This window comes from Orycteropus afer, unplaced genomic scaffold (assembly GCF_000298275.1).
Source record: "Orycteropus afer afer isolate SDZICR_OR568_19922 unplaced genomic scaffold, OryAfe1.0 scaffold00380, whole genome shotgun sequence".
In the NCBI taxonomy this organism is placed as follows: Eukaryota; Metazoa; Chordata; class Mammalia; order Tubulidentata; family Orycteropodidae; genus Orycteropus; species Orycteropus afer.
Genome location: NW_006921967.1, coordinates 385,655 through 400,696, shown reverse-complemented (window position 1 = coordinate 400,696; position 15,042 = coordinate 385,655). Strand labels below are relative to the sequence as shown.

General features: G+C 37.9%; 1 protein-coding gene across 1 annotated transcript in view; it reads left to right on the top strand.

Annotated features, from left to right (window-relative positions):
- The window catches only part of COL12A1 (collagen type XII alpha 1 chain), a 146,671-nt gene extending 135,297 nt beyond the window's left edge, over window positions 1-11,374 (top strand). Inside the window, exons 60-65 of the mRNA XM_007953255.1 lie at window positions 3,770-3,805; window positions 3,913-3,979; window positions 5,556-5,744; window positions 6,880-6,948; window positions 8,431-8,601; window positions 11,199-11,374. Coding sequence (XP_007951446.1) covers window positions 3,770-3,805; window positions 3,913-3,979; window positions 5,556-5,744; window positions 6,880-6,948; window positions 8,431-8,601; window positions 11,199-11,374 — 708 coding nt within the window. The remainder of the gene's footprint in view (window positions 1-3,769; window positions 3,806-3,912; window positions 3,980-5,555; window positions 5,745-6,879; window positions 6,949-8,430; window positions 8,602-11,198) is intronic.
- Window positions 11,375-15,042: the final 3,668 nt, after the last annotated feature.

Below are 15,042 nucleotides of genomic sequence, written 5' to 3'. Positions count from 1 at the left end.
TAGAGTCATTCAGTGTGGATATAAAAAATGAGGAGAAATGCAAGGCTTTGGCATATTTATGCTATCTCTGTTATAGTGTGCTTGAATTTTATGTTGAAACTATGCTAAATGTATATGGATTTAATTTGGTACTAGTTCTAAAGTTTTTCTCTCTGAGTTATTTTAATATTCTGGGATGAAAATTGTGGCCATTGGGTTTCTTTAAAAGGAGAATAGGATTATGAGCCAAGACACATATTTCTGTCCTGTATAAACACTAAGAGCTGAGTCAGCGGAATGATTCTTTTTATTTCAAAATGGTATGCTGCTTGAAACAGAAAAATACATGATGATGGTACATGGCACCTTCATTCCTTTGCAGAGGTTAACCCTTTGACAGCATCATCCAGCTGTTGTGATTTGCTCTTTTCTCTTTCATTGAGGTTCCTAGAACATTAGTCTCAGAATTAAAATAATTGAACTACTTCAATTATTTATTTGACCTTATATACTGTCCTGACCCAATTTAAATCCTGTTTAAGTTATATGTTTCAGATAAAATAATAGCTGAGGTGATATTATGCAAACTAGTATTTCCAAAATTATTGTTGTTGTTGTTATGTGCAGTCGAGTTGGACCCGACTCATAGCAACCCCTCCTTGGGTTTCCAAGGCAGTATCACTATGGAAGTAGATTGCCTGATCTTCTTTCTGAGGAGTGGCTGGTGGATTTGAACCCCCAGCCTTCTGATTAGCAGTCAAATGCCTTAGGCACTAAGCCACCAGAGCTCCCGTTCCAAAATTAGGTCTCCCAAAATACCCACAAATATTTCCAACAATAGGTAGGCTTTATATTCTCCTTTACAAACTTTTACTTATTTGTATGCATGAAGTGTGAATTTATTTGTAAGTCTTTTTTTGGTCTGAATAGCATTTTGATATATAAAAAAAACTTAAATAATTAAATTCAACTGTTAGCAATGACACAAACTTACCAGGGCTGTTTTTGGATGTAAGTTCTTTTCTTAAATATTGTCCACATTACTTAAACAAATTTAAGCAAAATTTTATTGTTAGGCAAACTGAGGATAAAATATTTATGTGACACAGTCTGCCTTTTATATTTTCAGAAAATCAAGCAAGTAGTGTAATGATGGGAGGACTTCTGGTATACCACATAATCTGTGTGTCTTTCTCAATGAATCATGCATGGCAGAAACTTCACAAGAGCATTTAAAAGTACATGAAACTTTTTTACTCATTCAGAATTGTATTTCATTTTACTATGGCCTCAATGGAGTCTTACGTAAGACAATTACTGATGTAATTGATGGCTGCAGCTAGAACCCTAAGAGGAACTTCTGCTACCATTACTTGAAATTTGATCTCTAAATACTAGCAATAAAGATAATTACTACGTACACATTAGAGCAATCTCAGAGTGGCAATAAATTAAAAATACACATACACAAACACGAAATAGCAGTGAATGTTAAAAAAAATCCTTGTGATTTGCAGAAATCTCCAAACTCAGAAATATTAGTATTTCTACAAATATCTAGTATGAAACTGTAGGGTTTTTTTTTTAAATAATGGCTATAATTTGATATACATTTATTTATTTGGCCCTCACCTTCATCTTTTTTCTTGGTCTTCCTCATCTTTCTAAGGGGAAAAATTCCCCTCCTGCTCTTCTCTATTTTATCTTCATCAGTTGCCACTGAGTCAATTCCAACCCAATATGTCTGAGGAGAATTGTGCTCCGTTGTGTTTTCAGTGGCTGATTTCTCAGTAGTAGTTCACCATGCCTTTCTTCTAGGGAGCCTCTGGATAGACTTGAATTTGAACCTTTTGTTTAGCAGCCAAAGGAGCTCTGGTGGTACAGTGGTTAAAGCTAACCACAACCTCAGTGGTTTGAACCCATCAGCTGCTCTGTGGGAGAAAGACGAGGTAGTCTGCTTCCACGAAGATTTGCAGCCTTGGAATCCCTTTGGGGCAGTTCTACTCTGCCTTGTAGGGTCACCATGAGTTGCAATCCACTTGATGGCAGTGGGGTGGTTAGGAGCCAAGTACATTAACCATTTGCACCACCCAGCAACTCTTCTATTTTATTCTACCTTCCTTACTCTTATATAATCTTAATTTCTAAAACCAAAAAAATAGCAGATGGGTCTGAGCAGATACTCAGTAAACATTAGCTATTATAACCCCTTGTTATCTTTCTTTTTACCTCCCAATACTGGATGTTTCTCAAGCACTGCTTGTGGATAATTTTACTCACTTACTGAACACATATTTATTTAATGCCTACAGTGTGTCAGTCAGTGTTCTATGATCTGAAAACATAGCAGTAAACAAGATAAAATCCTTGTCCTCATGGAGATTCTAATGGGAGACACAGACAAAAAGCAAGTAAATAAATAATATAGATTCTCATGATAATAAGTGGTATGAAGAAAAATGAAAAAGGGTAAGAGGTTAGAGAGTGATTGTGGTGGTGGGAAGTAAGTAGCCAGGGAGCCTTTTGGAGGAGGTGATATTGGAATGAAGTGAAGGAGCAAGGTGTTTGAGGATCCATGGAAAGAGGGTTCCAGGCAGGGGAAAAGCATAAGCAAAAGCCTGAGTGAGGAGAGAGTTTGATATGTGAAAGGGACAACACAGAGGCCTTATACTCGAAGTGCAGGGAGTGAAGGGGAGTGGGGTAAAAGGTGAGTTCAGATTGGTGTGCAGAGCCAATTATGTGGACTGTCTGCTCCATTATAAAGAATGTTGAAATTGGAGATTTGTAAGTAACGGAGTAACAAGATCTATTTTTTCCTTTAAAAAATATCACGCTGGCCTCTCTGTGGAGAATAAACTCCAAAAGTGCAAAACTGGAAGCAGGGGGACCAGTTAGGAAGATACTGGACTAGTTCAGGCAGAAGTCTTGATTTGGACTACACTGGTCTCAGTGGAGATGGTGATCTGATTTGGGATATTATTTGAACGGCAGATTTGCCAGTGGTTTGGATGTTCCTTCCCTAATAGAAGTTGGCTGCTTGGAAATATATTACTGAAAGACAAACCTTCCTCCACTATAAAGACAACTTTTCCCAAGATCTTCTCATGGCCAGTGCAAGATTTATGACAGAGTAGGGACAAACACTTTGTGGCTGTGTTTGGATGTGGGACCATTTGGTTTGAGTTATTTAATAAGAGAGACACCCAATACACAAAGAATCATTGGATGAGGTTGGAGATGTATATTTAGCTAGACAGCTGACAAAACCCAATAATTCTTATAGGAAATGAACGAAGATTAACTTTATGAACATTTTACATTCCAAATAGCCAGCTGAGCTAATCAGTCATGAGGAAAGTGTAATGGTACAAGGACAATCTTCATATTTTAATTTCAAGATTATATTGTGAATGGCATTATAAAAAGTATGCCTGGTATATAACTTTTAAGTTTGTGAGCATAAAATCCACATCTCAGAACTGTTTGGGAGGATGTGTGTGTGTGTGTGCGCACTCATGTGTAGTCAGAAAGATAGAGATAGAGACAGAGACAGACATACAGACACAAAACAGAGACAAAGAGGCAGACACATGCACACACACAGAGATGTTGATTAGATTCTTTTTTACAGAAAAGCAAAATGTATATATAACATGGATATAAATGTGTTATGTCATTTTGCTATTTTGTTAGAAAGCATACTTTGTTCTCCCTCGTGGTCATCCATTCATACATTGTTGTATACCACGTTCGTCAACAGTTTCTAATGTTTGAAATTCTTATATTTCAGGGTCCATCTGGATTGAAAGGAGAGAAAGGCGATAGGGTATGTATTTCTTAAAATTTGACTTGCATTTATTTTGTATGTTAAACACTGAAGTCTGAAATCATAAAAATAATATACTGATGACTCTCACTGATTTAATTAACAAGGGAGACATTGCTTCCCAGAACATGATGCGAGCAGTTGCAAGACAAGTCTGTGAACAACTGATAAGTGGTAAAAATCTCTCTTTTTTTCAATCTATGAATTTTTAAAATGAATTGTAGGAACATGCATAGTTTGAGTCATGACATTTCTAAGATACATGATTCTATTTCATTTTTGATGAACTCTTATTTTTATACATTTCAGTTTCATATCTGATGAGATAAAGTTCATGATATTTTAAAGATAATAATTAAAGTCATAGTTGTTATCTTTATATTCAGTCTGATACAAAACCATATTTTACAAGGGTTTTTCAGTTTCCATATTAGAATTTTAAAGAGCTTCACAAGGATATATCTAGAAGCATCAGACTTCTTAAGTACTAAGAAATTAGATCCTTTAAATTTTGATCTTTAAATTATTCTATGATCATAAAGAAGGAAGCTTACCAAGATTAATTTGATGGTAAAATAAAGTGAAAAGAAAAAACAAAACCAAAACAACCCACTGCCATTGAGTCAATTCTGACTCACAGTAATCCTATAGGACAGAGCAGAAGTGCCTCATAGGGTTCCCAAGGCTATAAATCTTTAGGGAACGACTGTCTCATTTTTCACCTGTAGAGTGGCTGTTGGATTTGAACTGTTGACTTTTGGATTAGCAGCCCAGTGGTTTAACCACTGCACCATCAGAGTGCCTTCATTTAAAGATAGAAGATCCATTTTGGTTGGGCTTTTTCCTTGCCTCCTTATTTTTTTTACATACTCTTCTCTTTGGAGTCCCTGGTAGCGTAAATGGTTAAGTGCTTGGCTACTAACCAAAAGGTTGATGTTTCAAATCCACCCAGAGGTACCTTGACAAAAACGTCAATTGATCCACTTCTGAAAGGTCACAGCCATTGAAAACCCTATGTAGCACAGTTCTACTCTGTACACATGGGGTTGTCATAAGTCAGAACTGACTCAAAGGCAACTGATTTGGTTTGGTTTTAGTTTTCTTCCCATTCCTTGAGGCTGATTAAATAACAGAGCTCAGTACTTCCAGACTGAATATGGGCCTCAAAATCAAAGCTCCATCTTTCGTAAGTTTTAATCAGCTTTTCTTAAAGTGTGGTCTTGTGGAACACTCACATTAGAATCACCTTAAATGCTTATTAAGAATGAAGTTTCCTGGGAGATCCTCAAAAATCTAGTGTATCATTGTCCTTGGAGCTGAGGCACAGTAAGCTGTTATTTTTTAATGTACACCACAGGTGTTTCTAATTTACACTAAAGCTCAATTATCATTGCTTTAGGAACATACACAAATGGTTTAATTTCTGAATTTAGAAAAGGGTCTATTTCGTGTGACATCATTTGGTAAACCACAAGGCTTTATATCAGAGATGTATTGAACTTCTATACCTCTTCTGTGTGTGTGTTCACAGTAATTCTTGTAGCTTCTTACTTACCATTTTGTAGAAACAGCTGCTTTTGGGGGACCATTTTTTACTGAGAGACTGGAGTGTTTCTTTTTATTTTTAGGATCCTAAATAGACTGTTTCCTGGAGAGAGAAGTTTCTGTTAAAACACTAAGAGAAAACAGTTTTACCTTCTACCCCTCCCTTACTGGGTTTCTTACTAAAAAGCCTTATTTCTATTTGTAGGTCAGATGAACAGATTCAACCAGATGCTGAATCAGATTCCAAATGATTACCACTCTAATCGCAACCAGCCAGGGCCACCGGGTCCCCCAGGACCCCCCGGCAGTGCAGGAGCCAGAGGAGAACCAGGACCTGGGGGGCGGCCAGGTTTCCCAGGCTCACCAGGGATGCAAGGACCGCCTGGTGAAAGAGGTGGGTGTTTTTGGCAGTTGCACAGACAGGAAAGTAGGAGTTTGTAAATGTAGGAGCTAGGTCAGGTTGGAAAGACTGACCTTGGCAAACCACTTTAACTAGTATTGTTTGGACAGCCCCCAAATGTCTGTCAGTGAACATGTCTCCCTCTTCAGGCAACCTGCAAGCCATAGAGTTCCATATTATAGAAAACAGGAAACTTTTCTCAGGAAATCTCAGTAAAGAGAATGCTATTTCCTGATATTTTTGTTAGCAAGATAGACTATCTTGGCAAAGTAATCTGGCACTACAAACTTATTGTTTCGATTGTGCTAAGAGCAGAGTGTTGTTATTGTTATTTGCCATCGAGTTAGACCCGACTCACAGTGATCCCTCCTTGGGTTTCCACGGCAGTATCACTACGGAAGTAGATTGCCCAACCTTCCTTCTGAGGAGTGGCTGGTGGATTTGAACTGCCAGCCTTCTAGTTAGCAGTCAAGTGCCTTAGGCACTACACCACCAGAGCTACCAAGAGCAGAGTAGCAACTGAATATTCTTAAGCAGCACTATAGTTTTAGGTCTAAATTCTTTTGGTTCCTTTATTTAGAGCCTGGCATTGTTCTTGTATGTTTGTTTGATTTTAATTTCATGGTAGAAAAGTGTAATTGAGGGAAAAGAACAAATAGGATTACCTGATTCCTGATGTTTTGGGACTCTGGGTAACACTTTTGTCAAAGTGGTGGTTGATATTCTAGGAAAAACTTAATATATTTCTATATTTCTATAATGTGATGGTTTGGGTGCTGTATTAATAGGCTACTAATGATAAGATACCTTTTATGATGTTTTTCAGTGATTTGGAATTGCTTATTCAAGATTTCTGTTCTGAATTACTAATTTTAAAAAAATATATTAGATGTGTTTGTTTCCTTCAAATAATTCTTTCCCTGACTTGTGGCCAGATTTTTTCTTGGCCATGAATCTGGAATTACAAGCAAATATCTAGAAAGAATTTGGATTAAAAAGTGAACTTCTATGAAAAACCAGGTTCTGCTTTACAAAGGAAATGAATTATTTGAATCAAGTATCATCAGTTAAGACACAACTACATGTTTCCAGATAATTTTTCTCTTGTGTTCTTTTTGTCCTTCCTTAGGTTTGCCAGGAGAGAAAGGTGAAAGGGGTATTGGATCTCCAGGACCTCGAGGGTCACCTGGCCCCCCAGGTAGGTTTGCTAGTACATGAAATAAGAAAATAAGTGCTAAGTGAGCGCACAGTCTCCAAGAGATTGACTTTGTTCTCCTGGATTTCAGCCTTTGTGCCATCATTGACATATTTTAATGACAAGTTCAACTTACACATATACATTTTTTGCTCCCTTTGTTCAAACAATGTTTAAACATGTTCTAAAGGCACTGACTAGAACTTTCATATGTGAGAGTATGGGATTTAGCAATGTAGAGGGTTGGTTCCTATTTTTTGTTTCAGGGAAATCTTATTTATTTATTTATTTTTACCTTATAGCCTTTAAGGATTTTTACATTTCCTATTTCTTCTAATGTTCTTCAATATGGAGCCAAAAAAAAAAAAAAAAAAAGCCATTAGACTGCAAAAATATGTTTTCACTAAAAGATTTAACAAATTGTAAGACTCCATCAAAACATACTGATGTTTTGACAGGAAATAATGGGTGTCTAGTTGTTTCCTGCATTTTGTTTATTAGAAGGTGCAAAAAGGGCAAGGAGGCCACATTTTCTGACCTCCTCTAACCCCACAAAAGGAAGACAGAATCACCTTCAGTAACCCAAGGCCTATTCCTGCAAAGCCAGACATGCTGCCTCCCTCCAGCCCTTTCACCAACTGTTCCTCCCAAAGCACCCACCACCTCTCTCCTGGGTTGGATAATTCACTGCAGTGGCCCTACAGAACTCACAGATTACGGGGTTTATTAGGGAAGCACCAGACTACAATTCAAGTTAAGGAAAAACGCTCAGTCTCTCTCTCAGAACTCTAAGCACCTGAGAGAGAGTGGGAACCTCCCAGAACATTATCTTGTGCCACTCCCAACAGAAATACTCTAGGTGGACAACTTTAGCAATCAGGAGCTCCTCAGTTGCTCATGGCAAATTCCATCTTGGAGTTTACAAAGACTTATGGGTAGAAAAGCCACACTTAAGTAATTTACTATACCGCAGAAGGAATTTTTTTTTTTTTTTTTTTTCCATTATAAGGTCCACAAGGTACTTGCAACCCAGATCAGCCTCAGTGGTTAAGTCTTGACCTTTATGTTAGTCATATTTCACTTGATCCAGAAACACCACGACTGCTTCACATAGTTTGGACATGCTCTCATATCTCTAGTACAGTGGTATAATATTGCCATTTCCTTGAGATACTTTTATGTCCTTAGGACTAGGAATAAACCAGAAAATTCATTGTCTTTTATTTTGCTTAATTCGTGCTAAATCATTTTTCTTTGAATAAAATCATTAGAGTACTAGGATCACTGGAATTAATGCTTGAGGAGCATTGGTAAGAAGGCTCCATCACATTGGTGTTCATATTGGTGATTTCTTAAATAAAAATTTGCTTACCATAAACAGTGAATAGTCTAGTCTTATGGCAGTAAAGGTGCCAGTTAAAATATTGTTGGTTGCCCAGGAGACATAATAAGAAGGGAAATGTATTTGTTTTAATCTCATATTAGGTCCACAAGGAGAATCCAGAACAGGTCCACCAGGGTCCACAGGTTCAAGAGGTCCACCTGGCCCCCCTGGTCGTACTGGAAACCCAGGTATCCGGGGTCCCCCAGGTCCACCAGGATACTGTGATTCGTCTCAGTGTGCCAGCATCCCATACAATGGGCAAGGCTATCCAGGTATGTTATTGCCATTGTAGAAACCTAAATTCACCAGAATTAAAGAACCTTTATGGAAATGAAGCTCCCTAGGATTGAAGAAGGATTGATTTAAGGATTTATTGGAGATATCAACTCTTTCAGTTGTATGTTTTCATTATGCAATAATGGTGTTCTCTCCCAAAGTATAAAACATTATTTCACTGTTAGGATTTAGAGAATTATTTTTCTTCCTTCTCATACTCCCACATTTATCAAATCACATCAAAAACCTCTTCTTATTTCTTTTGAGAGTACAAGGAATACTACCAATTCACATTTGCCCCCCCCAACCTGAAGGTTGGGAACAAGGATTTGTTGAACCTAATTTCAGAATGCCAAGAAAATATATATAAAAAAATTGTTTCAAGAATCTAATTTTTAGGCTAACTATTTGATAAAATAGTATAGATAATTAAAAAGAATTCACTGTCCCACACTGTCCATTGAATTAATACTTATAAATTCTAGGACTCAATATATATATTTTTTAAAGGGTAGGTAGTGAATTTCTAGCATTTGACAGCTACAGAGGGCAGAAGGCTTTCATGCCTGATTTTGCGGGATATAGAGACAGAGGAGATATGTCTACCTGGAAATAAAGTCATACTGTGGTCAATGTTGACCTTTTCATTAGTGCACCTTTAAGCATCTTGCAAGTTTTAAAAATGATACTGCTGTTTGATATGGTTTGCTACTAGCAAATAGTGCATGAGTAGTTGAATATCTAAATATCTATATATCTATATATTTATGTACATACTTGCATATAGGTAGTCCCTGGGTTATGAATATCTGACTTAACATACAACCTGTGGTTATCAATCAACCCCCATAAAGCCTATTATATTAAAAATTTGGGGTACCTACAATGATTCTTAATAACAAATGGATGCTACTTTGCAATACACATCAAAACATTATTATTATTACAGTATTATTATGTTGAAGTTATCTTAGTGTATCTGGAAGTATTTCGATAATTTGTTTTAATGCATAGAAAGATACACTATATACTATATACTAAGACAAACATTTGGCTAACTAATATTTGATATTAAATGTACCTAACATACTGACTTACCAATTCTACTTAAAGACAATTTAGGAATATAAATTGTTCATAATCTGGGGACTGCCTGTATAACCAAAAGTAATATTGGACCACAATGTATATTTCTTAAACAACCCATTCACAAAATTATAATTTAATTCTTTATAAAATTAATTTATTTCTACCTTATGCTATATGTGAATAACTAGAAATATATGGATATATAAATACACTTTAACCATTACATACGTAGATGGATGTATATATATATATATTTTTTGCATAGTAATTCAACTTTTAAAAACTATCATCTTTGACCTGTTTCAGGTTCCGGCTAACAAATTTTCTAAGTCGCCAGTGCTGCTTACAGTTTGAATACATGAAAATCCTGTTTCTGAGATGTTTGCGCACGTGCTTATTAGGAAATGAGTCTGTATGGAAATCTCACCAATGATATGGTTAATGAACTGGGTTGACATCATAAAGGAGGGAGGAGACTTTATACTAACTTGAATGAGAGAAAAGCAGTGATGTCAGTTTATAAGCCTGATGCACTTCAGTAATAATGTAGAAAACTATATTTTAAAAAGTTCAAACACAGCCATGACATGCCTCAGTTATGAAAGGGGCACATAATAAAAAATACTAACCAGCAGAGATCATGCCATTTGGGGAAGAACAATTAACCTGGTTAAAGAGAAATGTCTTATGTAAATAATAAACTAATTGTGGCTTGTAAATGATTTGTATGTGATCCTGTCCGCTAAAACCACATAACAATTCTACAATAAGCTTCTGCATCAAAGCCTGCTGCTTGCTCTGTGCCAGAATAACACCGAATGGAATCTCCTCATCTCTTGCTTGATAGCCATGTGTCTGATTCAGGGCATGTGTCTAATTATTATTATTTTTTTGTACATGTACTCTCATTTGGGTTTTGTAATTGCAATTTTCAAACCAAAGTATTATAACCATATTTTTTTTTTTAAAAAAATACCGTTTTGCTGTAGTCACTGATGTTTCTCACCCACCAGCTATATATAATTCAGTCTGTGTGAGGGACAACCACAGAAAATGTCATGTACTGTATATTACCTGGTGATAGTTGCTTTTCACCGCCAGAGTTCAGTTTCTAGGAGCCAATACAATTTCCCCTCTCCTCCTCATCTTTCCAAGTTGTTCTTCGAATTGAGGAGTCTGAAGCCATGAACAGTTACTTGAGATTTGCAAAACTCCTACCTAGATACTGCGTTTACAATTCTTTGGCCTGGTCTCTGACCCTTCCCACGTATTTGTGCAATGATTGTATTAACTGCTGGATCTTTCAAAGTTGAAAACAAAGTGCCATTTCATGATTTGATCATCACCAAATTCTCTCTGCAAATGGAAGTAATTAGATTATTGTAATTTATCTATTTATAGTATGAGATTAAGACTGGAGTGCCATCACCTCGGGTGATGATTTAGCTTTTGCTGTATGTGTGCTTTCCAAGTCATGCCATAACTGTAATGTTGAATCGGACAGAGCCATATGTGCCCGAGGGCGGGGCCTACCTGCCTGAGCGCGAGCCCTTCATCGTGCCGGTGGAGCCCGAGCGGACCGCGGACGAGTATGAGGACTACGGCGCCGATGAGCCGGAGGAGGAGCGCCCTCCCCACGCGCGCTGGCGGCGCGCCCAGCCCCGCAGCCCCGGGCAGTGAACCCAGCATGAAGCGCGCAGCGTGGGGAGGATGAGTGGGGGAGGTGTTGGGATTCTCATTTACAGATCAGAGAGAGCAGCGTTATGATTTTTTTCTGCAATGTTTCTTCTGGCGTTGCTTCATCCCAGAGCACTGTTTCTGACTGTAGAGAACCTTGTTTCTGCAGGAAGTCTAGCTTGCAGCATGCATCTGTAGACAACTTTGCCTTTACCCTTGACATGCTTGCAAAATACTTTGTTCACAGAAGCTGCGAGGAGAGAACATGCCTTGTGCCTTTAGTTAGCACAGAGGGCAACCTCAGTGAAACTCTTAGGTTTAGCAGTAAGCCCTGGAACCCAGAGCTACTGTATTTCAAGAGGGCAGTTTATCTTTTCCAATACTTAAACTTGCAATCCAGTTACACAATGACTCAAGTCATTCCTTTCCTAAACCCAAAAGGGAGGGAAAAGTCAACTCCATTGCAATTATTTATCTTTCTCTTCTATCTTCTGTTATACATTAGGGCATAGAATGCTCTTATACATCTTTAACAACCACAAACCTTATGCCATGTAGCTGAAATTATTGTATCAACCAGATACAATTTCATATTGCCTTAAACCTCCTTGTTTTAGACACATTAACATTTATGCCAAGTTGCAGATAATTCTGCAGAGATGGAATTGCATGTTTGTGTTGTATATTTAGTATGAACTTTTTTTCCCAGAACATAATGTTTCTTAGTTATCAAAAAAGCAGTTGGAAAATGTTTGCAAGACTATGAACATAGAATTGCTGCTTTTATATTTTAACTGCAGATTGTGAATTTCACTGCCTTATATTATTTATTTCTGAAACAAAAGAGGCATTTTTCAATAAAACTACTGAAAATTTGACATGGTATGCTTTTTTTTTTCTTTCCCTTTGGAGGGGACCTTTTGGGTTATTCAGTGGGTTGTTACGACAAACAAGTTCATATCCTTGGATACGGTTACAGAATCTTGCTAATACTATTAAATTATGCTAAATAGATTTTTAATGATACAGTGAAGTCATAGAGAGTGCTAAGAGCCTTAAAAAGTCCAGTAGAATCCAAAGGCTTTATTAGGAATGTAGAGGATGTGTGGGGTTGATAGAAAACAACTAAGTATCCTAGGAGACCCCCAAACAACCAAATAATCTCCAACAACCCACATGATTTCTTATGCATTTAATTGCTTACCTATACTTTACCCAACAGCACATTTAATTTTAAAAAGGAAAATTCCTTTAAGCAAATTTTTACATTTTATGAAATCTTCCTTTTGCACTTAGAAATGCAATAAAACCATCTTAAATATCCAGGAAAACAACATAAATGGGTTGAAAGGAACAACATCAACTGAAGAGAGAGGAATATTGATAGAAAGTTTTCCACAGAACAAAACATTTGCATTAAATGTTTCCTGGAGACCAAGATCAAAAGGAAGAGATGACAAATGAATACATTAATTTTCACGGGGGGGGGGGGAGGGGGCGCTTCAAGAAGATTGCTAAACTCCTAACATTCACCTTTACATCTCACCAAGTACACTTTGAAAGGTTGAAGAGACCATTGAGATGATCCCAGCCCAACTCTTTTGTTTTTATATGAGGAAAAAGAGTCAGCTAATTACTGTTGGGTCGAGACCAAGACTCTAGGTCTTATTCTTAACCCAGTTTTATCTCTGATGCTTTTCTCTGGTGCCCCCTTTCACCTCCCCTAGCTCTTCGGAGAGTTTCCTCTCTGTGTAGGAACTTTCAAACCTCAGAGTTTCAAGAACTTATTTGGACAGATTTCTGCTTCATTTGGGTTTCTGATGTCCTTTCATGAAGAACCTCTGTATTGGAAGTCTGAAGATGGGTTCAGTTTCTCCTATCACTGGTCCATCTGCATCCCAGAGCCCTATGGATTTGAGATACAAAGGAGTCCACCTTCTCTCACTGACTAGGTGCTGGTTGATTCTTGATGTTGCCAGTAGACTGATCTGTTCACTACATTCAAGTCTGTGTTAGGAGATGGGAGTAGGAGCCAAGGTAACCCTAACCACGGGATAAGCACAGAATTAATAACCAGCTCAGGTGCATGTTGTAATTTTTCAGTACAGTTCCTTCTTAATTATGTTTGCTGAATCCTATGTTAAAATTACTTTTGTAATTCCTGATTGAATGCAAACTGACTGAACTATAGGAAGAAAAAGCCTGCTACAGTCTGAGTTTAATGTTTGTGTTGAGTTGGTTCCTACTCACAGTGACCCTGTGCAAAAGAGAAAAAAACATTACCCAGTCCTGCATCATCCTCAAAATTGTTGCTATCTTTGAGCCCATCATTGCAGCCACTGTGTCAATCTATCTCGTTGAGGGTCTTTTTTGCTGACCCTCTACCAAGCATGATGTCCTCACCATTCTCACTTCTAAGGAGCATTCGGGCTGTACTTCCAAGACAGATTTGTTCTTTCTTCTGGCAATTGATGGTGTATTCAATATTCTTTGCCAACACTGTCATTCAAATGCATCAAATTCTTCTCTAATCTTCCTTATCCACTGTGATGGTTATGTTTGTATATCAACTTGGCTAGGCCAGGTTAAGTGGCTGGGCAGCTGGATATAGTATTCCCCATGATGAGACTGGTAATCAGTTCCGTGGTGGAAGCTACTGGGAGCAGCTGAGTAGCTGGCTTTGGGTATGTGGTCTGCTTCCTGTATATAAAGAGAAGTTTTGAGAATAGTCTCTAGCCTTTGGCATTCTTGGACCCTGCATGTAGCCGTGTCGTTGCTCAGCAGCCTGCTATGCTCTGCCAGTCTTGGGGCTTACAATGAACTTAAGTTAATGGCCTGCCGTGTGGTTTGGTTACATTGGGACTATGCCTTTTTACTTGTCAACCTTGGGGCTTCTCAGCCTCAGCAGCCAGCAGCTGTCTGAGTGAAGAAATGCCTGTAGCTCCAGTGGGCCAGGAGCAGGAGGCAGAGCTGGACCCCAAGGTTGAAGGGCTTTCACCCAGTCCCTAGAGCCTGGCACTTTGAACTTGGACTTAAAGCCTCCAAATTGTAAGAATAAACTCCTATTTGTTAAGGCCATCCCATTTGTGGTATTTTCTTGTCAGAGCGGCACTAGGTAACCAGAACATCCACTATCCAGCTTTCACATACATATGAGACAATAGAAAATAGTATGACTTATGTCAGGCACACTTAAGTCTTCAAAGTGACATCTTTGTTTTTTAACCCTTTAAAGAAATCTTTTACAGCAGATTTGCCCAATGCAATCATTTGATTTTCTTGCCTGCTGCTTCTGTGGGCATTGAGTATGGATCCAAGTAAAACGACATCCGTGACAACTTCAATCTTTTCTCCTTTTATCACGATGTTGCTTATTGGTCCAGTTGTGAGGATTTTTGTTTCATTATGTTGAAGTGTAACCCATACTGCAGACTATATGGAGTCTTTAATCTTCATCAATAAGTCCTTCAAGTCATCCTCACGTTCAGCAAGCAAAGTTGTGTCATCTGCATATCGCAGGCTGTTAATGAGTCTTCTTTCAATCTTGATATAGCACTCTTCTTCATGTAGTCCATTTTCTCATAGTATTTGCACAGCACACAAATTTACTAAGTGAAGTGAAAGGCTACAACCCTGATGTACACCTTTCCTGGTTTGAATAACTCCTGGCA